This window comes from Strongylocentrotus purpuratus, unplaced genomic scaffold, assembly GCF_000002235.5.
Source record: "Strongylocentrotus purpuratus isolate Spur 01 unplaced genomic scaffold, Spur_5.0 spur5_scaffold_20, whole genome shotgun sequence".
NCBI lineage: Eukaryota > Metazoa > Echinodermata > Echinoidea > Camarodonta > Strongylocentrotidae > Strongylocentrotus > Strongylocentrotus purpuratus.
Window position 1 is genome coordinate 26,638,328 of NW_022145606.1, and position 27,044 is coordinate 26,665,371.

A 27,044-nucleotide genomic window follows, 5' to 3' on the forward strand; every position below is an offset into this window, starting at 1 on the left:
TTTCAATTCAGATTTTTCTTTTTTAATGCAAAAGGATGTTTTCTGTATTTTTAGCCTGGATACATTTGATACGCAGATTCTTGTTATGAAATAAATTCAGTTTAAAGGCACCACGAGTGATTTAATATCATCTATGTATATGTCTAGCCGTTTAAGGGAGGTGATCATCAGTATTTTCTTACATATTAAATGGATAACACGGGAAGTAAAGTGAGTGAATCAATGGATCAATTCGGAGTTAGAGTTTGACCTCATCGCACTCTGAACTGTGCATTTGACAGTATCTACTCTCAAGGTGCGGTGATGGAGAGCTCCATGAATAAGTTTTATTTCCCTGTTTTAAGGAAACAATCCACCTGTAAATTGCAAACTATGTTACCAACAGCTCACATCAAAACAGTTATATAGTAACCCTAAATTACCCATACATTGAGCCAATCTGTGAAAAAGAAAAAAAAAAGAAAAAGTTAATTTCAATTGATGTTGGAAGGTATTGGTACAGACAACTCCCAAAAAAAGTGAGGAGGTTTTCTTTTCTTTTCTTTTTTTTTATTGGGGGGGGGGGTATATTTCAGCAACAACATATGGTATATAGATGATTTAGGTGTAAAAATGCACAGAATTACAACAGAAGATGATACACAATAAGTATTGACCCATGGACCAAATCCTTACCTCCGAAATGTGGTCAAAGGTAAGATAAATAGACGTTTTATCACTAAAATGTCATATAAGAAACAGTTAAATTACCATATTATATTAAAAAAAGCACAACAAAATCAAAGAGGCTAATTTCAACTTAAGTGGCGAGAAAGGGAGTTATTATTTAATCCAAAAGCAGAGAGGGAGGACAAATTTACTTTCTGAGGGTCAAAGGTCATTGACCTGCACTAAAACACTATTAAATTGGATCTCAGCAACAAAATATGGTATATAGATTAACTTGGTGTCAAAATGCACATGACTACGGTAATGCAGTTTTTGTGTGCCCCCCCCCTCCAAAGGTTTTTGCTCATTACGCCACTGCCCCTGGAATTTGAGCCCCCTGGAACGTTTGCCCCCACCCCCCTCCCCCCAAAATCCAAACTGCTTCCAGCGCGCCTGGATGGCAAGCCACAATATCACTGTACGCCAAACAAAAGATGATGTTGACACGCTGATTGTTAGGTCTGCAATGGAATTGGTCGTAAGTGTTAATTCCCTAGTTGTTGCTGTCGCCTAAGACAATAATATTTTGATACTGCTCTACTATCGTAGGCCTATCCAAAGTACTGATTATTATTAACAAGCAGACTTTAATGGTCTTTACGACATCTTTAGCATAGACATCGGAGACAAAGAAAAGTTCCTCTTCAAGTATGGCTGGTCTTGAAACGATCCTATTTCTTGCACTCATGGACACACCTGCCAGTGTCATTACTGCATTCAGAGACGGCGCTCTGGGAGAAGGGGTAGTTTTTCAAGTACCTCAAAAGTGCCCCTTTTTACATAAGAAAAGTGCCCCTTTAAGTTTGTAAAAAGTGCCCCTTTTACTTTGACAAGTGCCCCTATTTTTTTGTTAAAAGTGACCCTTCCCCTTTCCACCTCTGATAAGTGTCCCTTTTATTTTGACATTTACCCCTTTTCCTCCGACAAGTTCCCATTTTCCTTTGCAATTAGGGTCCATTTTCCACTCTCATAAGCACCCTTTTCAATCTCTAATAAGTGCCCCTTTTCAGGTACAAGAAGCGCCCATTTTCTCTTTTGATAAGCGCCCCCTTCACCTCTGATAATTGCCCTATTCAAATCTGAGAGGGGCCTCTTTTATATCGACAAGTGCCCCTTTTCCTTTGTAAGAAATGCCCCTTCCCCTTTTAATTATAACTCCTTTTTAACTCGAATAAGCGCACATTATATTTTCAAATGTGGCCCCCTTTACTTTGTAATAAGTGCCCCTTTTCCATTATGATAAGCGCCCCCAGTAAAAAAGAGCCCCTTCCCCTTTTCACAAATGCCCCTTTTCAGCTATGAAAATAGTCCCTTTTCATTCTCATAAGTGGTCCTTTTCATCTCTGGTGAATGACATTATTAAATTCTGAGAAATACTCGTATTACTTTGTCAAGTGCCTCTTTTCCTCATGATAAGTTCTCTTTTCATCTCTAATAACTGCACCTTTTATTTTAAAAAGGTGCCCCTTTTCTTTCGTAATAAATGCTCTTTTTCCTTCTTATAAGTGCCCCTTCTCCTTCTCATAATTACCCCCCTTTTAAGTTCAGATAAGTGCCCCGTTTATTCTAATATGTGCCTCTTTTCCTTTTTAACAAGAGTCACTTCCCCCTTCTCATAATATCCCACTTTCACCTCCGATAAATGCCCACATTGAAATTTGATCAGTGCCCCTTTTCTTTCAACCAATATTAATTTGATTAATTACTAGTGCCCCTTTTTCATTCTCATAAGTGTCCCTTTTCAGATGCGATAAGTGCCCCTTTTTACCTCTGATAATTACCCTTTTAACAATGATACGTGCCCCTTTTCCTTTCTTATAAGGAACCTATCCCTCTTTTTTTAAATGCCTATTTTCACTTCTTATAAATGCCCCTATCTTATCCATTCTCATAAGTGCCTTTTTCATTTCTGGTGAGTGCCCCTTTTTAGGTGTAAGAAGTGCCCAATTTTAACTTCTTATAATCACCCGTTGTACTTTGACGCGTGCTCCTTTTCTTTTCTAATAAGTGTCTTCCCTTTCGATAAGTGTCCCCTTTTCTTCGCATCATTAAACGTGCCCTTAATTTCAAGCGACTAAGAGCAATATCCCCCAAAGCTCGCTCGCTATGCTCGCTCGTATTTATAGATGTTAAATTATGTTATGTACCTAAGTTTCCCTTAGTCTTCTGTAATGAAAATGCGATTATAACCCCATCACAATTGGATTTTTCATCTTTATAAGATGTAATATGTTGGCACTGCGACCTCACAAATGTATTTGTTTTCCTCGCTCGCTTTGCTCGCTCGCAAATGAATGTGCAAACTATCACACCCAACTGAAAGGTATGATGCTTAGCAATATCTTATACGATGTATAAATAGAAACAAAGATTGAAATCATCCATGATAATGTAATCACAATACTAGGGTATATACCAATGTTTTAAACAAATGTTATTTTCGCTTTGAGACTTCACTTTGTAGGTGCCCTTTTGTGTTGGTGCCCCCCCCCCACTTTAAAAGTCGCTTCGCCGCCACGAGTGACACTTTAACCGACTCCACCATAAGTCTCGCTATATAAAGTTCAAGAAGCAGGCAGCCAAGGGCAAAATCGAACCTGACCGCCTTCCACCAACGGAAGATGCAACAGCTCAACATTCCTTTCGTGTCCATCTTCAAGTTTTGATATGAAGCATCTTGACACCTTTATTTTGTATCCCAAATGAACAGGATAGGAGTTAGATTGGAAGAGAAAACTCAGCAAGATGCTGTATGCTGGTATCGCGCCAGACAACCTTCTGGGTGGAATTTGTTTCAACTGCAAAGAAGGGGAGAGGCAGTGTCAACAGATGAAATGCAGCTGCATGGAAGCTGGCAAGTCATGCGTAATGCATGTACAGTTTGATGTGGACATTGTCCCAATGGAACAGATAGCATAGATGCTGAACAAGTTATTGGTAGCGATGAAGAGGAAACAGACTAAGTAGTATTAGTTTACATTGTGTTGCGTTAGTTACTGTAAGTTCTAAGGTGTGAGTAGTATTCTGCAAATTGTTGATTATAAATGCACATAACTTTTAAAACACAAACTAGTTAGAACAAGTTATTGGTAGCGATGAAGAGGAAACAGACTAAGTACTATTAGTTTACATTGTGTTCCGTTAGTTACTGTAAGTTCTAAGGTGTGAGTAGTATTCTACAAATTGTTGATTATAAATGCACATAACTTTAAAAACACAAACTATTTGACACTAAAAAAACTTTTACCCCCTCCCTTGATCATTCTTTACCTATAATCTAGTATTTTTTTGGTAAAGAATCCATTTAATATTTGGTTTGTCTCCTAGTATAATTATGTGCATTTTAACACCAAGATCATTGAGGCATATGTCAAACATGCTGTTGCTGTGATACAATTTATTGCGTTTTAGTGCAGGATCAATGACCTTTAATCCCCGAAATGAAAATTCTCCCTCCCCATCTGCTCTTGGAATGAATAAAAATCCACCAAATGTCATCTTCTTTTGTAATCCTGTGCACTTTGACAACAAGATTATGTAAACCATATTTTGTTGCTGAAATACAATTTTCAGTCATTTAGGCAGAGGTCAATGACTTTTGACCTCTTATAAAAAAAAAAAATTCCCTAACCTCTATCCTTCTTTCTTGTTGGTAGTTGTCCATACCAATACCTTCCCAAATCAATTTAAATTAGCTTATTTCAATTTTTCACAACGAATAGTAATGCTAAAGGATATGGGATCAAAGCCAGAAGGTCTGCTCACTTCTTATTCAGGAGTGAGGAGGCAACACCAAGTAGATTCCTTAGACTAGTATCAACTAAATCATATTTTCATGCCAAAGAGCAAATTTATTGGACGCTCCCTCTGATTTTAAGTGGTAACCGTTATTTAAAAAAATGTGAAAATGTGTGTATTATAATAAAATCTTTCGAATAAACAAGGTGGGCTTAGTTTGTGTGGAAGTGGCAGGCAAACCGATCTTTTCTAACTTCGGCCCTCCGCTTAACCCGTGTAGTTCAGCAAAACACAAGCTACCAATCGAAATGACCAAAGTAGTCCAAAACCGTGCGAGTTCATCCAATGGGATTTTGATATGTTTACTTGTCTGGGGGTAGTTGTCTGGGGGTGAGTTGTCCTATGGGGTAGTTGTCCTATGGGGTAGTTGTCCTGAGGGTAATCCTCCTAGAGGATGGTTGCCCTAAGGGGTAGTTGTCCTAGGGGGGTACTTGTCTGGGGTGGTTATCCGGGGATAGCAACCACCCTCTAGGACGACTACCCCCAGGACAACTACCCCGAATAACTATCCCATAGGACAACAACCTCCTGGACAGCTACTCCCAGACAACCAACCCCTATGATAGTTGTTCGGGGGTAGTTGTCCTAGAGGATGGTTGTCGTAGGGGTAGGTGTCCGGGGATAGACTTCCGGGGTGGATATTGAGGGGCTAGGTGTCCTAGAACCATGGGATACTGTTTTATTCTTTGGATGCGGGTACGCTAAATTTGCGGCCATTAGCTTTGCTGAAATTCTTGAAATGGTAAAAAGAGAAGGGTACATGGAAAAGAGAAAATAAGGACGAGATGGGTTATGGAAATGTAAAGCAACATTAAAGGAAAACGGGGCCTTATGTCATAAAAGTTGTTATCAATAGCAAGTTTCAATAACTTGTATAAGATTTTGGAATCGTGGCATCTAAATGGCTAGGAGCAAATTTGCTATAAGAAATCTCTTTCCCTCCCACTTTTTCGCTTTCTCTCTCTCTCTCTCTCTCTCTCTCTCGCTCTCCCCTCTCTTTCTCTTTCTTGCTCTTTCTCTCTATCCCTCTCTCTCTCTCTCGTTTTTTCTCACTCACTCCCTTCTTTCTCTCTTACCCTCTCTCTCTCTCCCCCTTTCACTCTTTCGCTCTTTTAATCATTCCAATCTTTCATTTTCTCTCGCTCTCTGTCTCACTCTTCCTCTCTCTTGCTCTCCCTCTGTCCCCTACCTCACTATCTCTCCTTCAGTCCCTTCTCTTTATCCCTCTCTCTCTCCTTTCTCTCTATCGCACAGAACATCGACATCCTCAGGGGAAACGAGCTCCATATAAACATAATAATAGACCTATATAAATAAATAAAGTTTGTGTAGACTTCATTATATTCTCAGCGGTTCTTTATCGATAAATTAGTTCATTCTGTGCTTCTGCGTAATCATTCAGGACAAACTTAATTACAATATGTGCAAAAATACTACTTAATACATGGAACAGATTATGTTCGTTTGATATATTTTATCTTTGAGTGCGTTCGCGCGCTCTCTCACAACGGAATTTACCGTTCCTCACTAGCTCTAAGGGTCTGTATTAATGCGTGACTTTGTAGTATTAGGGACTGCTACTTGTGACGTCATTTTAATGCAATCTGACGTCCTTTTAAGGTACTGTCAGTGCCTTAAAATGAAGTCACATGTAGCAGTCCACTATGTCCACGTGCAAATCTAAAAGTCCCTTTTATAGCTAGCGTATGAGCGGGCGCGTATAGGTCGCTAATACGTACGAATAGAGAACAGTCTAGACAGTGAACTACTTTAATAGCTTAAAGTTCTAGTTTTCGCACAAAATAGAAGGTTCTAATAATGGAATTTCTAATTACAATAAAAATGTTGTGCAATTGTCTCCAAAAGAGTACAATACCATCTAAATCAATATCACATTAATCAGAATTGGAGGGACATTGGCATCAACTGGATAGATTTATCGTGAGTTGGGGCGGTTTGGTCTTTATTTAACATCCGTGTTTATTTGCTTGATATACTTTTTGGTTTATTTCTTTGTTTTTTTCTTTTGTTTTTATTGTAATTATTGCAATTGTATTTATACGTCGAAGTTGGCTAGTGTGTTAAAGCTAATTTTTGAGATACGGTTGATTTGACCTATGGGGAACCTTTGCCATGCAGTGATTTAGATGGTGAGAGGTACGTAGCAGAAGTAGGATTTCTCTTCGTTGCAGTCGTAGTCATTCCACTCCTCCCTGGTAACATCACTGCTACCAGAGTTACGGGGAGACACACAATCTTCTCCCCTGTTGTCGTTAGGTGCACCGCTCTGCCAATGTACGTAGTTCACACTAGTCCCATCACTCCACTTAAATGAGCCTTCGTAGCTCCTGTCATTAAAACCAATCCAATAGGCCTGCATACGCGAGGGAAGAAACGGAATGATTATATGCAAATTAAGTAGCCATTAACAAAAGTATAGTAATATTCAATTTTTGTTTATTAAAGAAACATCATCTCAACATCAGTTCCAGTCAAATCTCCAAGATCGAAAAAGAAAAGAAAGTGATTCCTTATTGTCGGCTATTCTATACCTTAAATCTTTAGTGGGCTTAATGCATGCCTCATTCAACCATATCAAATTTCCTTATGTTAAGGGAGGTCATCTGAATCTGCAATTAGAAACATGATATTTAAACAGCAAAGAGAGTAGACGTTAAAAATTTAATCCCAAAGCTTTTTCATAATTATGGGCATGGCAGGCATTATTTAATCGGTTTATAATACAGGCACGTCTCTAAAAGTATTACACAGCGTTAGGCTTACTACGACAGCTACTTTGAACCATTGGCTCACAGTGCCAATGTTTGCGATGGACCCTTCTCTATTCAGAATCTGCCCGGTTGTTATATAATATTTTATCTCTTTGATATTCCCTACGCTTGCTGCAACCCGTTGAAGATGGTGTTTTATTAACGGACTCGTACGCCCAGCCCACTGAACGCTAACCCTACGTAGCGTTAAAGTTCACCCTAAGATCTGTTTTCCAATTCTAGCATCATGGAATCTTCGATGGAGATCGTTAAAATTAAGTCGGCCAGATTCCGAACTAGGGCCTTGTTTGCGCATGCGTGTATTACTGTGCGATTGTGTTGAAACAAAGCACTTTAGCGATACAACATATCAGTCTGTAAATACAACAATATGCATTTAGTAAGACAATGTGTAAAATTAACGAGCATCGTTATATTTTAGCAACCTTTTATCAGCTAGACTTGAAATGCTTTTATCTTTTTTGTGGAAATGCCATTCTTTGTGCTCAAATTTCGAAAATATTTTGACAAACTCTCTAGAATAAGAAATTAAATGAGTTTAGATATTGGGGGCCTGCAATATCACCTCCTCCTGTAATAACTCTGTGCGGTATAGCTGGGGGGGGGGGACTGAAAATCACATTAAATTTATTTGTCAAAATGCATTTATGAAGTATTGTTCCTTCTCAATTTCTTTAACAAAGGATGACTAAATCAAATTTATCGTGACAAAAATGTAACCACAAACAACATTTGAGTTGAAATGTGAACATTGCAATTAAAGGTAATACAAAGTTTTGGGAAATTTTAAAATTTTGGTGGATAGTGATTCTTTATAATTTTGATATATTTGGATGCCCTGTGGATGTTTTAAAAGCACTTAGAAAATTAAGCCCCTAAAACACTTCTGCTTTCGAGAAAAATTAACTATACAAATTTACCGGTGTTCCCGGTAAATTTTGATAAATTTCAAATAGCGCATACGGCCGTACAATGGCAGCCGCGACCATGAAAATCTCAGAATATGTAGTTTTAATATATAATTTCCAAACGGGAATAGCTAATCGGTCGATCTTAGTCAAGAAACATTTTGTACAGCTTAAAGGTAAAGACCAGTATTGGCAACGCCCCAATTTCAAAAAATGAAATGGATGCTCTCATTACCAATCATGTGAAAGAATATGTTTTGACTAATACATGATGATAAAAAATTTGCCGGGAAACCGCCTACTAATTCATATATTTGGTAAATTTATTTCTCTCATGGTCTGGTGAGAGAGATAGGGTAGTCCCATATACATCTTTCTGTGTATAGTGCTTGTAACTTTACGAAGAATGGGCCAAATTTCTTATCATTTTGATGATTCCAGAACCTTGCAGATGCTAGATGCTAGATGATCAACCTTTTCTGATCGATTCCACAACGTTTCTTTCACAATGCAATCACATGACCATTACTGGTCTTTACCTTTAAGTAATATCTTGAACTTGATGGGGAGCTATACAACATAGAGTTTATCATTTACAATTTCATAACTTTAAACTAGATTTCAACCACGACAACGATCACTGAATATTGTAGGATAGCATAAACTTCCAATATATTCATTTAAACTAAATTCATGACCCAATACCAAAACTTTGTATTAACTTTAATATAATTATTAAGAAAACAATTATCGTCAACGCCATTTTTCTTGCTTTTCATTCGAGATGATGAAAATAAATTTACTCTGTTTCCTATAAAGTTGGAATGGTGTGTAAGTGTGTGTGTAATTTGGTTTTACAGACGTGTACCAATTAGAGATGATTGTTTACGTCTGGGGACCGACTTTTAGCGTCACCATCCGAAAGACGTGACTCAGTTTCGAACCTGCGTCTTTGGCTGAATCAGTTTGTAGCTTTCATTTTTAGCTGGATTACAAGCGCACGCCACAACGCCCAGTTGTTATTTTTGGTTTAAAAAATGTTGGGGGATCATTTTTTGTTGCCCGAAATGTGTTCACATTTTTTGGGGGGACAAACAACATTTTACAAAACAATTGTGAGGAAAAAGATACGTCAAGATCATTCGGGAACAAATCATATCTTTCAAAATTATAAAAAAAATCTAAAAAAAAATGTTGGGGGGATAAAAAAAATGTGTGTCATTAGTGACATAAAAACCTCGAGAGGGCGACATGCATTAATTAAAAATATTAATTTTACCGGCTGGTTAATATAACACTGGAAAGTGACCGACCAGGAAAATATAACAATTACGACCCTCGCAATTGATATCACGTGACGAGCTCTAGACCAACCACATCTCGCTATCTGTCTAAGCTATCTAATATTTGTCTTACCTCTTTTTAAGAGATAGTGTAATCATATCATATATTTTGTATACATTTGAAACAATATAGATACTATCTTCTTCAAAAACCTATTAATTAATTTTGTGTTTTTGCGATTTGCATATTGCAACCAGATTAAAAACATACAAATAAAACAATAACAAACATTATAAGGAATGAAAAATTACAATCAAGTCAAACACAGCTAAACTTCATTGGATGTATCCTCTAATTGGTGCCTAACTCTCTCATATTGCTCCGGTTGTCTCATTTTCGCTAGCTTGAACATTGCCAGCACAAACCACTGACCTCTACCTCCTGGACGGATCATCGCCCATTCCATTTCACTATACGTTACGTACTAAAAGGCTGTATTGTCTGACCGTTCATGAATATTCATGTTTTTGCTTACCTCTGCAAAATGTTTGCTAATACTAAATGGAAAAACTACGGTGGGGGTTGGATGAAATAGACATAATGAACCACGCAGAAGTGATCCATGATAATTCATGCTTCTTATCCTACGTGTGCTTGACCTTTAATCTTAAAATCGCTTGGCAAACTGAGTCCAAAGTTCGACTTGTTTCACATGTGTATTAATGGTAATAGCGAGCTTGCAACCTATTTTGATCAAATTACGGTGGGTGAACTTTCAAAGGTCAATGGGACATGAGGGTTCCAATGAAAGAGCAAGTGATAACGTACGTCGGGGTGGATATGCTTTTCGTTAAAAAAAAAAAAAAAAATTAAACGATTTTGGGGGGGGGGTAAAATTCCATAGGCTAACATGTTAGGCTGCTTACTCTAACGATAGGGGGCGTTGTGAAATGAGACTAAACGGAGCAATATGCTCTCTCTTTTTATTTTATTTTTTTGTTTTCGAAATTATATATGGCCACTCAATTCACCCTCCCCCATACAGCTTCGAATACTCGTCTGCTCACCCTGTCTTTATCATCGGTGTAAGCCACATCGGTATAACTCTTCCAAAGGTCATAGACCTCTGCGCTCTCCCCCGAGTTGTGGAAGCTCACTAGATGCGCTCCAAGCCCTCTGCATGCACTATCCGCATTGATCCATGTTCTCTTGTAGGAGCTGTAGTGGTAGCAGCGGTCACCGACTCCCACGAACATGTCCGGACAGCATCCTTCGGTGAGGCATGCGATGGCGGAAATGAGGAACAGGCTGATGGTCACGTTGAAAGTCATGTTGCAAACCTGTAGTGGAGATACAAAGAGGAAGAGAAGGTGGGAGGTAGAGATATATATGTTTAGCGAAAGTTTACAGACACACCTTTTTAAATGACTTAAAATAAATGGGTTACCATTATATATTTTTTGAAGTGCGTAGAGCAATATTTTTTTGGTTGGATTGTCTGTTTTTAAAGAAAGATAGTCAGAGAAAGGGGAAAATAAAGGGGAAAAAAGGTACCGAAATTGCCCTAGATTATTGTTTGCGAAATAATTTGCTACTGTGTTGGCGGTAATTCTTAGCGGTAATTAAAGATTGCCATTTGAGAGCATTTTCAATTTTGAAAGTGGAATAGTGTATACATTATAATTAACAATTACATTGTAATAATACAATATATACAAGTACTTATACAACAATTGGGAAAATTATCAACAATCCATCAAATCTATGATGATTCTGTGGCTAAGCTATATAATTTAAATATTTTAAAGGTTTGAAGAATGTTGATAGGAAACCAAACTGCTGTGGAAGTATTTGTTTGAATATATTATATCATAAATAGTCGATTTTTAGTAAAATGTCTATTTTGTTTTATTGTGATAAAATATATATATGTTATCACAATACGAAAAAGGAACTGTATTTCCTTAGAAGATTGTAAAATACCCAAGATGTAACAACTCCTACCATTACCCCCCCCCCCCTCCCCTCTCTCTCTCTCATTTCAAAAGTGTAAGAGTTTCGTTCTACTTACACCAAAATCCTTTGACGAGCGGGTGAAAATATCAGCTTGTCTAGAATGAGTTTTGGAATGAGTATGGCATGAAGACGAGTTTAACGAGATTATAATGTTACATTCATGAGAACTTTTGTCGGTTTTTCAGGTGTATCAACATAACGCCAATATCACAATCACTTTTATCTCAACTCTAATCAAAACTGTTACAATTGCAGCGGGGGTTGAGTTTAAACTGTGATAATTACCTGAACAGTATTTAACATAGTGAGTAAATACACGATAAAAAAAGCCTAGAATCCAATACGCGACAACATGTGATTCAGGTTATTATGTGTGATGGATGATTTAGAAGACTTTGATCTAGCTGCACGCTTCGCTCTTAAAGGGGATGTCCACCCTGGTATTAAATCGTTTTAATAGAAGGCGGACAAATATGAGAGAAACTGGTCAGACAAATTTTGAGCAAAAGCCAATTGAAAGACAAAAAGAATGAATTTGTTGAGGGGCTTTCAATCAAACACAACTTTGTGACGTATCTTATGAGCTCTCCTCTTATTTGCCCATGTAATACAAGACTTTAAACATTTTCTATTAAAAAATGCTCAAGCATACATTCACCCTAGTATATTTGTTTCAAATGTGTATTAAAACAACCCTGTATGAAACAAATCTATTCCGTCATTAATAACTAAGAAAATGAAAGTTTTATTAGATGTTCTGCACGTTCTGCATATTAGTGAAATAATATGGACCCAGATTTGTATTGACATCAGGAAAAACATTTCTCGTGGGATGTTATTATCGTGTTCCTGACAGCCGAGTAGAAGACTGGAAGAACCTCGAGGAATCTTAGGATAGCATAAGGGACCAAACTCAATTTATTCTGGCATGAATGTTCAGCCCAAACACTTCAGCTATTTCTTGTCATTACTAATATAAATTATAAAGGCCTTTAACGAGCAACCTCTTTGGGATCCTTTAAAAAAAGTTATAACATTATTCGTAACCGAGAAAGAAACAAAATGCGTAAAACAATAAATACTTTTCCCAGAACTTAACGTTGTCTTTAAACCAGTTTTCGGATATGCATAATTATGCAAGTACAAAGTAAGCTCATTTATGCGTCATTTCGAATTGTCTCAAAAACTAGGCAACACACAACAAGAACAGACATCCGAGATATTGATCAAATATTTCTTTTTAAACGAACTCATAAAATAAGAAGATTGAGCCCCATACAATTATTAACATATCAAAGAAATCAAAGAATCTATGCTGATGTTGCAAAATATGTATACAAGGGATTTTAAACATTCATATCACAATAAATTGAGTTTGGTCCCATACACTTCTACATGTTTCTGCATGCAGCGCAAGTGCCTGAGGGGGGCTTTCGTGTGCAAATTTATCGATTCGATAATCCCTAAATCTTGTTTATTTACACCTAATCTAATTTCACAATGCTTTGAAACTGTTTATTTCGAAATCTAATTGGATGACCAGAACTCCAATAAACCATTCTCTTATTCCTGCTAACCGAACAAAAGCCAAAACACTCTCAAATGGTGATGCAACAGGATTCATCAGAGGCGGCGCTCCCGGGGGGGGGGGCAGGGGACAGGGGGGCACAGTGCCCTCCCACTTTTTCAAGAGCCCCAAAAGTGCCCTTTTTACATAGAAAAAGTGCCTCTTTAACTTAACAATTGCCCCTATTAATTTGTAAAGTGCCCCTTCCCCTTTCCAACTCTGATAATTCCCCCTTTTACTTTGACATGTACCCCTTTTCCTTCGACAAGTTCCTATTCTCCTTTGCAATAAGTGTCCATTTTTCATTCTCATACGTGCCCTCTTTAATCTCTAGTAAGTGCCCTTTTTCAGGTACGAGAAGTGCCCCTTTTCTATTTTGATAAGCGCCCCTTCACCTCTGGTAATTGCCCTATTCACATACGAGAGGTGCCCCTTTTGCCTTGACAGGTTCGCATTTGTCCTTCGTAGAAGAGCCCCTACCCCTTTTAATAACTACTCCTTTTTAACTCGTTTTTAACTCGAATAAGCGCATCTTATATTTTCCTAAGATTGTGCCCCCTTTCCTTTCTAATAAGTGCCCCTTTTCCGTATGATAAGTGCCCCCCATTTAAACAAAAGGCCCTTCCCCTTCTCATAAATGCGCCTTTTCATTCTCATAAGTGCCTCTTTCACCTTTTGTAAATGACCCTATTCAATTATGAGAGATACTCGTTTTACTTTGACAAGTGCCCCTTCCCCTTCTGATGAGTGCTTCTTCATCTCTATAATAAATGCCCCTTTTATTTAGACACGTCCCCCTTTTCTACATAATGAATGCTCATTTTTCCTTCTTTTAAGTGCCCCTTCCCCTTCTCATAAAAGCCCCTTTTCACCTCCGATAAATGTCACTATTAAAATTTGGTCGGTGCCCCCTTTCCTTTAACAAATGCACATTTCCCTTTATTATTAGTGCCCCTTTTTCATTCTCATAAGTGCCTCTTTTTATATATGGTCAGTGCCTCTTTTCACCTATGATAATTACTTTTTAAACAATGATACGTATCCCTTTTCCTTTCTAATAAGGAACCTATCCCTTTTTCATAAACGCCCCTTTTCCCTTCTTATAAATGTCCCTATCACAATCGGATGGGTGCCTTTTTCATCCCTGTTGAGTACCTCTTTTTTTAGGTCTAAGAAGTGATCCATGTTCACCACCGATAATTAGCCTTTGAACTTTGACACGTGTTCCTTTTCTTTTCTACTAAGTGTCTAATCCCTCTCATCATTAAACGTACCCCTAATTTCAAGCGATTAAGAGCAATTTCCCCCAAAGCTCGTTCGCTACGCTCGCTCGCATTTATAGATGTAATAATTATATTACTAATCAAAGGTCATTTCAGTCTTCCGTTATGACAATGTGCTTATAACCCCATCAGGATTGTGTTTTTCCTCTATATAAGATGTAATTTTTGACACTGCGACCTCACAACTTTTTTGAATTTGTCCTCGCTCGCTTTGCTCGCTCACAAATGAATTTTCAGACCATCACACCAAACTGTAAAGTATGATGCTTAAGCAATATCTTATATGATGTAAAAGAGAAATCATCCCTGATAATGTAATTACAATATAGGGGTATACAAATGTCTAAAACAAATTGTATATTTTCACTTTGAGATTTCCCTTTGAAGGTGCCCCTTTTCCCCAGAAAGTGCCCTTTTGTGTTGGTGCCCTCCCACTTTGAAAGTCGCTCCTCCGCCTCTGGGCAGCATAATACCATAAACAGAATCCTACATATCAATTGTTGGATGGTAAATATCCTTAATAGCAATACAAATTTAGAAAGCAATTACAGCTCAAATAGGAAACGTATGATACATGTGTCAAACTGCTCTGAAATAGAAAGATTGTAACAAAAGCGTTTACTTCCCCTGACATGCAATAATTGCTTAGTGTTCATTATCTGGAAAGTACAGTGATTGATGAAAGTTTATTCCAGCATATTCGAAATGACTTTTAGGCAACTCCTTTTTCACCCACATCATCAACATTCATTAATTACATTTCATCTACATCATTTTATGAATTGCATTCGGAAAACGAAACATAATAAATATTATTTAAAAAATAACCCATGAATAAAAAATATTGTCAGCGGAGCAAACGTCGTCGGAGCAAATGTCACCGGAGCAATTGTCGCTTCATTCGGAGCAAATGTCGCAGGAGCAATTGTCGGCGAAGCAAATGTCGGCGGAGCAATTATCGTCGGAGCAACTGTCGTCGGAGCAAATGTCGTCGGAGCAACTGCCGTTCGAGGAACATTTGTCACTGGAGCATGTATCGCTTCATGCGGAGCAATTGTCGGCGGAGCATATATCAGCGGAGCAATTGTCGTCGGAGCAACTGTCGGCGGAGCAAATGTCGGAGGAGCAACTGTCGGCGGAGCAAATGTCGGCGGAGCATTTGACGTCGGAGCAAATGTCGCGGAGCAATTGTCGCATTTTGCGAAGTAAATGTCGGCGGAGCATGTGTCATGCCTCGTCGCAAGATCAACTGCTACGGCAAAGCTGACTCCGGCAGAGTGCGTGATGGAATCTCCAGATTTTCAGAGGAGTATTTTAGTACTGAACCTGAATCAAGATCCGTTAACGAAAATTGGACTAAGTTAAAGAAAAGTCTTGAAGATTTGAGGAGTCATTTGTTTCGTCTATAAAGATGTCGACCCGTGACACAATACCATGTATCAATACCAAGATCAAACGTTTCATTACAGCGAGGAATCGTATCCATAAAAAAGGCAAAACTGATAAGCGATATACTGCCCATCGGCATCATTAAGACAGCTAGGAAAGCTTTAAAAAGGTAACTTAGGAAAGATTATCGTCATTTTTTACAGACCAGTGTGGAAAATCTGCATGAAAATCCTCGGGATTATGAAAATACATCAGAAGTAAGAGTATGGAGAATCAGGGTATACCGAAACTCAGACACCACAGAGTCCATTTTGTCTCTGACAAGGAAAAGGCGCTATCTCTAGCTGACTACTTTATGGCGGTGTTTACGCAGGAAAACCTGGACCAGACACCTTTCACTCCTACCAACTTGCCAACTGTGGAAGATTCCAACGTTAAGGTAGAAGGGGTTCTGAAGTTGCTTAAGACAGTAAACACTAACAAAGCTACTGGTCCTGATGGAAAATGTCCCAGGATGGTAAAGGAAACCGCAGATGAAATAGCACCAGTATTGCGCGACCTATTCCAACAATCCTTAAACAGTGGAGATCTACCTGAGGATTGGCTTTTAGGCAATATCACCGCGCTGTTCAAGAAAGGTGATAAAGCCCTACCATCAAATTATAGACCGGTGTCATTGATAGCCGCCATGCAGTAAGCTTCCTGAGCATTATAGTCCATTCTCATATAAGTCGGCATTTGGAGCGTCACAATGTCCTTATTCCCAAGCAACATGACTTCAGAAAGCATCATGCTTGCACCTCCCAGTTGATATTTGCATCCCATGATTGGGCTATGGCGATCGACTCTGGTCACCAGGTGGATATAGCAATTTTCAAATTCTCGAAGGCTTTCGACACTGTCCCTCATGAAAGGCTGGCGGCCCAACTACATATGTAAGGAATGCAGCTAGTGGCTACGACCCCTATGAGGCGAAGTACATCAATCAGCTGGAAATGGTCCACGGTCGTGCTGTCAGATTTGTCTGCAATAATTACAACCAACGTGCTATAAAGTCACGGACATGTTGAGGATCTGGATTGGGACTCCCTGGAACATCGGCGAGAAGTTGCAAGACTTGCTCTCATGAAGCAGATCCAGAGCGGTCAATCTGCCATCCCGAAGACGCTGACACCTCTTGCTGTTACTAGATCCAGTCGTTCGTCAACCAGCAATAGCCTCTATTTGTAGCAGACGTACTGCAAGACAGACTTCTTCAAGTTCTCATATTTCCCTCGTACGTGCAAGGACTGGAATAAGTTACCTGAAAGCGTTATCAACACGGGATCAATTCCTTTAGGTCCCATTCGTTACAATTCCTAAAAGATCGCTCTATTCCATGACCACGTGCCTCGTTTCCGTGTCTTTATATGGACTAACAAGTCTGTCGACATGTATTGAAGAAGAAGAGGAAATTAAGAGGAGAGCGAAATATATTTGAGTGATGACAAATTCAAAACATTCATATATTCTTTTTATTTGTTTAATGGGATGTTGCTCAAACTTTGAATAATATATAATTGGTACGCTCAAAAAAATGAAGACAGGACTAGGTTTCCGCTTGGTTGTATATGAACTCAACGATATGCCAGTTGAGCTATTTTATTCAACCTGAAAGTAGAATAAAAATAAGCATCCTCAGTATACATGTCTATAACACATAAAATGTACTGAACTAAATCAGTATGCATTTATCCGGTAATGTATAATCAAAAGCCTTAAATAGCATTCATTAAAAGTCTTGACTCTATATCCAAAAACTCTGTAAAAGGCCTAAACCTCCATTAATCTCTATGTCAAAATAACATATCTTGACAGAAATACTGCTTTCATTAAAACCCGAGTAACCAAGGTCCCCAGCCTAGATAAATTCCTAGTCAAGACTACCTTCAAATATATGCTTAATAAATAAATCCCATGTTACTCAAAGTATGTCAAACTTGTCTTTCTTATTTAGACTCATTGAACTTTCATTATAAATTCCAAAAAACCTGACTGTAATTCAGTCTTTTTCTTTCATAACTCTGATTTATCCGACACTTATTTCATATGTCAATACCAATATTTATAATTTGTCAACTAAAACAACCTTAAATCAACCTCTGACTAATGTCATTATAAGTCGGTGATTTAAAAAGCACAAAATCCCTCTTTATAAATGTGTGAATTAAACACTAACTAAATACCGCACATACTTTCAATGTAAACGTACACATTACGCTGCACACTTCTATACACATTAACATGCACATTACTAACACATCTTCATACTCGAATGTGACACCAAATAATCATTAATTTCCACCAATTCATTATCATACACTTTATAATATCTTATCCAAGCTTTACTCACTTGTTTTGCGGAAATTGCTAGCGACTCTGAAATACCGTTGCCATTTTCCTAAACCTGGAATTCTGGCCTCTAAATATTAGCATCTGGAATGATATGTCAGACCACATCCGTGGAAAAATGTGCTCTGCAACGTATACACTTACTTGACCCTAGAAGTAGGTCAGGGTCAATACGGTATCTTGCAAAAATCTTGGAAAAAACAAATAACTTTCATGTTTCGCTGAAACAACCTCCCCCCAATGAGGGCAACAATAAAATTGACATCATTTTCATAAAAGTACGCAATGTATCTCATTTAAAAATGAACAAAATACTTTCTTCAGTGTTTCACTCCAAAATCTGTAAATGACTCATAGCTAAGATGTGAAAAATACTTCTTCTCACTCTACTTAATTAACACTTTAACAGTCTAAATTACCATCCAAACTATTAGCAAGGCTCATGAAAAGGTATCTACAAGCCTGCACGAACCTGAAAAAACAATTGTTGCATGAAAATACACAAATGTACATTTCCTGTCCAAAAATATCAAATGGATATTCCATACCCGTTTGCTTCCTGTATACATAATCACAAAAATCAACTTTTCTCTGCAAACTTCCTTATCTGAATTTGCTAATAAATGGCAAATATCACTCAAAATTTCAAATACAAAAAATGTATTCAAAATGTACTAAACTTTGTACATAATTTCAAACTGTTGAATTTTGTTCTCAGTGTAAACTGTGCCAAAAGTCAATTCCCATGTAACAATAGCAAAAATTGAAATTTGCACCAACAAAGCTTTGTTATCATCTATCTTCTTAAAGCTGGAAAAAGTTGATTTTGAACAAGAACATAGAAAGTGAATAAATTTGTTATTCTGTGAATACTATAGACAGACATATTTCTGTTCAATCTACTCTTCGTATCCTTCTGCTGGATATAATACGACCACTTTGTTTATTGGCCTTCTATACTCAGAATTTGCTGTCTTTACTGTCACGTTTCTGATCTTATTATCAGTTCCAGGAAAAACTTCAACAATTCTCCCTAATGTCCATTTTCCTCGAAGAGCGTTCTGATCTGACAATATAACTATGTCATCTACACGAAGATTACGTCTATCAACATTCCACTTCTTTCGCGGTACTAAGATTGGAAATACATCGCGATTCCATGCCTTCCAGAATGAGTCGACGATTCGTTGTACAAATTCGACTCTATGTCGCGGATTCTTCGTTTCTCTGAACGGACCCTGGGGTACCCTACTAGATGCTCTCCCTAACAAAACATCATTGGGACAGAGATAACTACCATCGTCGGGGTCATTCGGTACCCTCCCTATTGGACGCTGATTGACGAGGTTTGCTACTTCTACCAAACAGGTATATAACTCAAAAGGAGTGAGGACCTGATCACCTATAGCTTTCTTTAATGCGGACTTACTACTCTTCACAAGTGCTTCAGCATATCCATTCTGATGAGGAGCTGAAGGGGTTGTAAACCTCCACTCTACACCTTTCTCCGCACAAAACTCGCGTAGTAGATCGCTATCCCATCCCTTTACCATCTCACGTAGCTTACGAACCGCTCCCACAAATTGTGTACCATTATCGCTCAGAATGAACTTCGGTTGACCTCTAAACGCAAAAAACCTACGTAGAACCTGAAGAAACTCCATTGTAGAAACATCTACCGCTAGGTCAAGGTGTACCGCTCTTGTGTTAAGACACGTGAAGATCACTCCATAGTGCTTAGCAACCTTATTCCGCCCCACCTTCACGCTGTACGGCCCAAAGTAGTCCCACGAAGTATACAGGAATGGAGGCGAAAACGGTGTCATACGTATCTATGGTAGCTCAGCCATAAACTGCGACTCGACCGTGTGCTGCATCTTACGACACATCACGCACCTGTGCTTGATAGTCTTGGCAAGCCTATGTATGCCAATCACCCAGTAGTTGCTTCTCACTTTCGCTGCCGTTGTCGCAACTCCATCATGCCCAAATTCATGGACATGCTTAGTGATGAGCGTAGAGATGCGATGCTGATGAGGTAATAACACAGGATGCCTGCTGTCATACGAAATCACGCCTTCTCCAACTCTACCTCCAACTCTGATGATTCCATTCTCTTTGTAGGGTGTTAGAGTCTTGAACTCCCCCTTCTTCAGTCTGTCATGAAGCGGTTTCTGAGCCTCTCTGACCCAGTACATCTCTGCATCACCTAGCTCAGCTGCTGTAAGTGGTCCTGCCGTCACTTTCCCTCTCTCATCTCCTGATCTTACCCTCGCCTTCATGTTGTGGGTAAATCTCCGTACATATGCAGTGACTCTCACCAGTTTTCTCCAGCTGGAAACTCTTTCACAGTCGATGCTGTCTGATGCCAATACTACATTCGACACCTGTTGAACTTTACGTCTTTCACTGTCCATTGACGAAATCTCAGATTTCGTCTCACTCTGTGGCCACTCCTCCTCAGGCGATCTTAGAAATTGAGGACCACATCTACACCTCTCTAACTTCTCAACTGTAACACCTCTCGAAATGTCGTCAGCTGGATTTTCTACTCCACTCACATGTCTCCACTGTTGGGGATTCGACTTGCTTTGGATTTCTCCTACTCGAGCTGACACAAAGGGCTTAAAACTTCTTGCCTGACTTCGAACCCATCCAAGCACTATCATGCTATCTGTCATGAACACTGTCTCTCTTAACTCTAGTGTGGTCTCATCTGTGATGGTTGCATCGAGTCTAACAGCAACCACTGCAGCTCGTAGCTCCAATCTCGGCAGTGTCAACTTCTTTAGTGGTGCTACTCTAGATTTCGCCGTCACAAATCTAACTACATAGCTGCCATCCTCTAACTCCCAGCGAATGTAAACACAAGCTCCAAACGCCTCTTCAGATGCATCACAAAAGACACATAATGTAGGTCGTCTCATTGCACCGGGTGGTGTCAAACATCTCTGGAAGGACACTCCATCTAAGTTCTCCATCTCTCTGAAGAGTTTTACCCATTCTGCTTTTTCTCTGGAGGGTAGCTCTTCATCCCAATCTAAACCAAGCTGCCACAGGCGTTGCATTCCTATCTTTGCCTTCACCAGTAATGCTGAAGCAAATCCTATGGGATCAAAGATCTTTGCAATCTGGCTTAGTATCCGTCTCTTTGTCCATTTGCTGTCGGTGTCTTTCTGTTCATCTGGAAGATCTGGGATCATACTTCTTTTCACTCTGTATGAAAACTCATCTGTGTTTTGGTTCCATACCATCCCCAGAACCTTCTCCTCACTCAGATTCTCAAGAACGTTGGTTTTCATCTGAGAAGTCTCATCTTTCAGCTGTTCGTTGGATTGCCAACCCTTCACCTTGAAGCCTCCGTCAGCTAGCACCTCATCTATGTCCTTGACAAGATCTTTTGCCTCCTCTGACGTTCTTACTGAGGTACATATGTCGTCCATGTACGTGTCACGTTTCAGTACTTCTGCTGCCTTAGGATGTTGAGACTCTCCCTCTACTGCTGTCCTCCTCAGAGCTATCTGGGCCATTGCTGCAGCAGGCTTATCTCCAAACGTGAGTACAGTTTTCACGTACACATCCGGTTCTCTCTCTGAAGCTAATCCTCTCCACAAGTACCGATGGACGTGCTGATCGGATTCTGGAATCAGTACTCGGTGGTACATCTTGGATATGTCGGCGCATATCGCAACTCTGTGTTCTCTGAAGCGAAAGAGTACTCCGAACAGACTCTGTAATAAGTCTGGCCCTTTGAACCAGTAGTCGTTCAGACACTGTCCCTTGAAAACTGCTGATGAGTTAAACACAATTCTCACTGGTGTGCTCTTTTGTTCCGGCCTGACAACCGCATGATGACCAATGTAATGGACAGGCCCATCATGCCTCTTCTTCTCTTCATCAGTCAGCTTTCTCGAAAACCCCATCTCGACCATCTCTTGCATCTGCTGTTTGTAAACTTCAGCATGCTCTGGGTTCTTTGCAAGCCTTTTCTCCGTCGCCTGAAGCATTCTCTCTGCTTGCACTCTGTTGTCGGGCAGCTTCTCTGGGTTATCCTTCCATGGGTAAGGAACAAGCCACTGCTTACCCACTTTCTTGGCAGAGTTCCAGATAAGATCATGTTCATCTTTCTCTACTTTAGTCATCCTTTCGGCTTCACAATGACAACCCACATCAACTCCCATCGTCTCTGTAGTCCAAAACGCTGATAAGTCAGTTGCTGGACTCAGTTGCACGTTGAGCACTCTATTCTGATACTGCTGGTTCAGCTTAGATGCTCCAAACACCACCCATCCAAGTGGTGACTTCCTAAAGATGAAGTTGCCTCGTTGTCTCGTTTCACCTGCGTGCATCATAGCGTGGTCAATTCCTATCAGAAGATCTATAGACCCACTACCTCTACGTAACTCTCTGGGGTTGAGGCCTACTTGTCGGGCAAGATTATCAGTGTTCACCTCCTCAATGTCATCATTGATGCACGGTAATCCAACAGCTAATATCTTATGGATTGTCTTTACATCTACTGAACTGACCGGCACTCTATACAAGGATGTTGTCACAGATTCCTCTACACAGCCCACCTTTATTATTGTGATACTGATGCTCTTTCCTGTCAGTCCCAAGTCTTCAGCGAGCCCTTGTCGGATGATGCTGATCTGGGCCCCTGAATCTAACAGCACGTTTCCTTGGATCTTCAGCTCTGAACCTGAAAACCTTGCCCTGATGACGGGTAGCATGGCTTCAGTACCTCTTACAAGGGCTACTCCCACCGCATTGTTGTCCATGCTGGGATGTAACAAAGGATGATGAAAGAACTTGCATGGTTGCCCCTTGTATTTTTCTGGACACCGTCTCCTTTTCTTGCAAGTAGCCATTCGATGCTCTCTGCCGGCTTGCTTTAAACAGCTATAACAAGCTCGGTTACTCTTCACCATCTCCAACCTCTCCGCTGTAGACTTATCGAGGAAAGTCTTGCATTGGTCAGTCCAGTGCCCATCCTTATTCTTGCAGATCCAGCAACGATAGTCTTGCGGTCTTTCCTCAAATGCTGTGACCTGACTAACAGCGGATCTGGACTTAGAGGCTGCATCATTCCTCACTGGAGCAGATGATCTTATCCTTGCTCTCAACTCAATCTCCATCCACTTCAACAGTGCCTCTAATGTCGCCGTTGTTCCTTCTCCTTGCTTTCGGAACCACATCTGTCGATCTGTGACATAGAGCTTCTTCTCAATGATGGCTAGCATGTGACTATTGTTCATATCCTCAGCTCTATCTACCTCCTTCAAGGTACTGAAACTTCTGCGTATGAGATTCACAAAGTCACAGAATCTCTCATCTTCCCCATCTTTCAGAGGACGAAATCGGGATACGTCTTCCATAATAGCATCAGCTACCATCCTTGAGTCTCCGTAGAGCAGATCTAGCTGACCCCATGCAGCTTCATAATCTCGCCCTATTCCTCTAATGTGTTGAAGTGGCTTCCCCTTCAAACAAGACCTCAGGATCATCAAAGCATCCCTCTCATCGTAGTGTGGATGTATAACATGCTGAAAATCAGCCTTGAATACATTGTATTCTCTTATGTCTCCTTGGAACGTTGGTAACTTGGGCCTCTCCATGTTGAAGCGAGGAGCTTGAGGCCGGTTCGACTCTGCTTGAACAACAGTTCTCTGGGAGCTCTCCTCATCTCTCTCTGTTGGTTGTTGAGGCTCTTGCGACGAAGACATCTGAGAGATATAATCCTTCTCTCGGATCTGGAGCTTACAGAAATAATTCTGGCACTCATCAAGCCATAGCTCCTCCTTGTTGAATTCTTCATCGTTCTCAATCTTCTCTGTATAGTCCTCGTGTTTGGATTGGAGGTCTACGTAAGCCTGGTTGGCTTGTTTCAAAGCTTCCTTCACCTCTTCCACCGGCCGCTTTTCCTCTATCAGGAAATCCAACACATTCCCCAACCTGGTGAACTTGGCTTTGGTCCCTCTCCTCTTCAACCTTAGGCTTGTCATGTCATCAGTCGGCATTGCTTCAGTTCTCGATGTACCGGCTCTGGAACAAGTTGAATTGTTGGTACGCTCAAAAAATGAAGACAGGACTAGGTTTCCGCTTGGTTGTATATGAACTCAACGATATGCCAGTTGAGCTATTTTATTCAACCTGAAAGTAGAATAAAAATAAGCATCCTCAGTATACATGTCTATAACACATAAAATGTACTGAACTAAATCAGTATGCATTTATCCGGTAATGTATAATCAAAAGCCTTAAATAGCATTCATTAAAAGTCTTGACTCTATATCCAAAAACTCTGTAAAAGGCCTAAACCCCCATTAATCTCTATGTCAAAATAACATATCTTGACAGAAATACTGCTTTCATTAAAACCCGAGTAACCAAGGTCCCCAGCCTAGATAAATTCCTAGTCAAGACTACCTTTAAATATATGCTTAATAAATAAATCCCATGTTACTCAAAGTATGTCAAACTTGTCTTTCTTATTTAGACTCATTGAACTTTCATTATAAATTCCAAAAAACCTGACTGTAATTCAGTCTTTTTCTTTCATTACTCTGATTTATCCGACACTTATTTCATATGTCAATACCAATATTTATAATTTGTCAACTAAAACAACCTTAAATCAACCTCTGACTAATGTCATTATAAGTCGGTGATTTAAAAAGCACAAAATCCCTCTTTATAAATGTGTGAATTAAACACTAACTAAATACCGCACATACTTTCAATGTAAACGTACACATTACGCTGCACACTTCTATACACATTAACATGCACATTACTAACACATCTTCATACTCGAATGTGACACCAAATAATCATTAATTTCCACCAATTCATTATCATACACTTTATAATATCTTATCCAAGCTTTACTCACTTGTTTTGCGGAAATTGCTAGCGACTCTGAAATACCGTTGCCATTTTCCTAAACCTGGAATTCTGGCCTCTAAATAAGCATCTGAAATGATATGTCAGACCACATCCGTGGAAAAATGTGCTCTGCAACGTATACACTTACTTGACCCTAGAAGTAGGTCAGGGTCAATACGGTATCTTGCAAAAATCTTGGAAAAAACAAATAACTTTCATGTTTCGCTGAAACAATAATGTTTCTCTCTTTTTTCTGAATTTTAGGAATGACCTTCTGCTAGATGACTCTAGTTTAAGTTGTATAAGAGGAGATATCGCGCGAGTAACTGGTTACATTATTTCGGTCAAATGTTAATTAATTCTAGGAATGATCTTTCTACTGAAATATCATCAGCCATTGACAACTGGAAACAGAAGTGTAATATATGTGAACGTAATTGTTTGAACTAAATGTTTACCCTATGTGAGGATTGATTTGGTTAGCTTTATCAGGAACTGCAGCGACTCCCCCTTTAAATGACTGAAGTGTGTATTTATATATCCTTTCCTTATCGTGCTTGTTTGAAGTTAGCATTGGCTTGTTTATGCAGAGAGCGTTGAGTAATAGTTTGCAGTGGATGTTGTGCTTTATAAGTTATTACTTAAAGAAAGATAGTTATTAAAAAAGAGAGAACAAAATATTAGGAGAGAGGAAGAGCCAGCAAGAGAGAGAGAGAGAGAGAGAGAGATAGAGAGCGAGATTTCTGTCACTTGGTCCACTTGCAATGTTGTATTATATCAATGATCCGATACCAGGTAGGTCCAAAATCAGCAAAATATAATTTACTTGCTACAACAACATATATCTGCATTATTTGTCATCGTATTGTAAAGACAAGTTAAATTCTGAAATAATGAGGCTGTAGTTACTATGCTTTAATATGTTTCCGAATTTTGAATATTATATCAAGACAAAGTCAAAAACTTAGTTTTCATCAAAACTGCAATGTATTTTACATTACTGTGAGAGACAAAAAAGAAAAAGCTAATCCATTACAGTTATTTGATATAAATGGGGCTATTTTGTTGGTTTTAATATAAGATTATTAAATTTCCTTTGACCGGCTAAAAGTAGAGATATTTGTGAATATATTTGGTGGATCTCGGATATCATTGAGACCCCCAAATATTTTGTCGGGACTCGGATATCATTGAGCCCCCCCCCCCCCCCGCACCCCTAATATTTTATTCGGGCTCGGATAGGCTATAATTGACCCAGCCCTCCTCAAATATATTTGCACACTTATGTTCTGGGATGGAAGCTTCATGCGTTTCTATAATCTACAGATCGACTTAGTATTCAAGTTATTATTACAACTGAGAGTTTATACATTTGGAAGATTGATTGAGGGGGCTTATTTGTCATTGGAGTAAGATCTTCTCAGGCACGTCTTTTTCCAAAGGTGTTAAATGTGTGTTATTTTAACCCCTGGTACTTTATTTAACTTACTAGATATAAACCGAATATCTTACAATATAACGATTTCTTCAAGTAGGCCTACTTTTATTAATCTCTTCGATTGCTTAAAAGAAAGGCTACAAATGCTTTTTTCATTGTAGAGCTGTAGTGTGAACAATCTACTTAGTACTTCACATTTATAGATTGATGCACATCGTTATACTTGATCATCCTCTCCTATCTCAGGCGCGGTCCCCCTCCCCCCCCCCCCAAAAAAAAAGAGAGAGAAAGAGAATAAAAAAAAGTAAGAGGACGTAGGAATAAAAAGAGGAAAGGAATCGAGAACGGTACAACGAATCGTCTTCATTCTCTAATAATTTAATGAAACGTCGAAGCTTCCGCGCTTCGCATGGGAGGGAGGGGGGGGGGAACTAAATACAGATAAGGATTAAGAGTCGGAAAAGATACTACGGATCGTCTCCTTTTTTCTAACAATACGTGAACGCTTCCGCGCTATGCGCAGGGGGAGGGGTGGGGGGGGGGGGGGGCGGCTGAATTCAGACAAGGATTATGAGTCGAGAA

General features: G+C 39.3%; 2 protein-coding genes and 2 long non-coding RNA genes across 4 annotated transcripts; all 4 read right to left on the reverse strand.

Annotated features, from left to right (window-relative positions):
• Positions 1–5,849: 5,849 nt before the first annotated feature.
• LOC100894106 (echinoidin) lies at positions 5,850–11,666 on the reverse strand. The gene is made up of 3 exons (XM_003726744.3): positions 11,562–11,666; positions 10,558–10,830; positions 5,850–6,880 (listed from the first exon to the last, which is right to left on the reverse strand). The coding sequence occupies exons 2-3, from the start codon at positions 10,819–10,821 to the stop codon at positions 6,650–6,652; spliced, it is 495 nt and encodes a 164-aa protein (XP_003726792.1). The 5' UTR covers positions 10,822–10,830; positions 11,562–11,666; the 3' UTR covers positions 5,850–6,649.
• Positions 11,667–17,344: 5,678 nt separating this feature from the next.
• LOC115927328 lies at positions 17,345–18,213 on the reverse strand. The gene is made up of 2 exons (XR_004065565.1): positions 18,138–18,213; positions 17,345–17,395 (listed from the first exon to the last, which is right to left on the reverse strand). It is a non-coding gene; the product is annotated as an uncharacterized LOC115927328 (long non-coding RNA).
• A 1,755-nt stretch (positions 18,214–19,968) lies between these two features.
• Positions 19,969–24,156, reverse strand: LOC115918261. The gene has a single exon (XM_030993801.1). It carries the CDS (start codon positions 24,154–24,156, stop codon positions 19,969–19,971), a length of 4,188 nt encoding a protein of 1,395 aa, XP_030849661.1.
• Positions 24,157–24,199: 43 nt separating this feature from the next.
• On the reverse strand, positions 24,200–25,257 carry LOC105436519. The gene is made up of 2 exons (XR_004065566.1): positions 25,032–25,257; positions 24,200–24,289 (listed from the first exon to the last, which is right to left on the reverse strand). It is a non-coding gene; the product is annotated as an uncharacterized LOC105436519 (long non-coding RNA).
• Between the last annotated feature and the right edge of the window lie 1,787 nt (positions 25,258–27,044).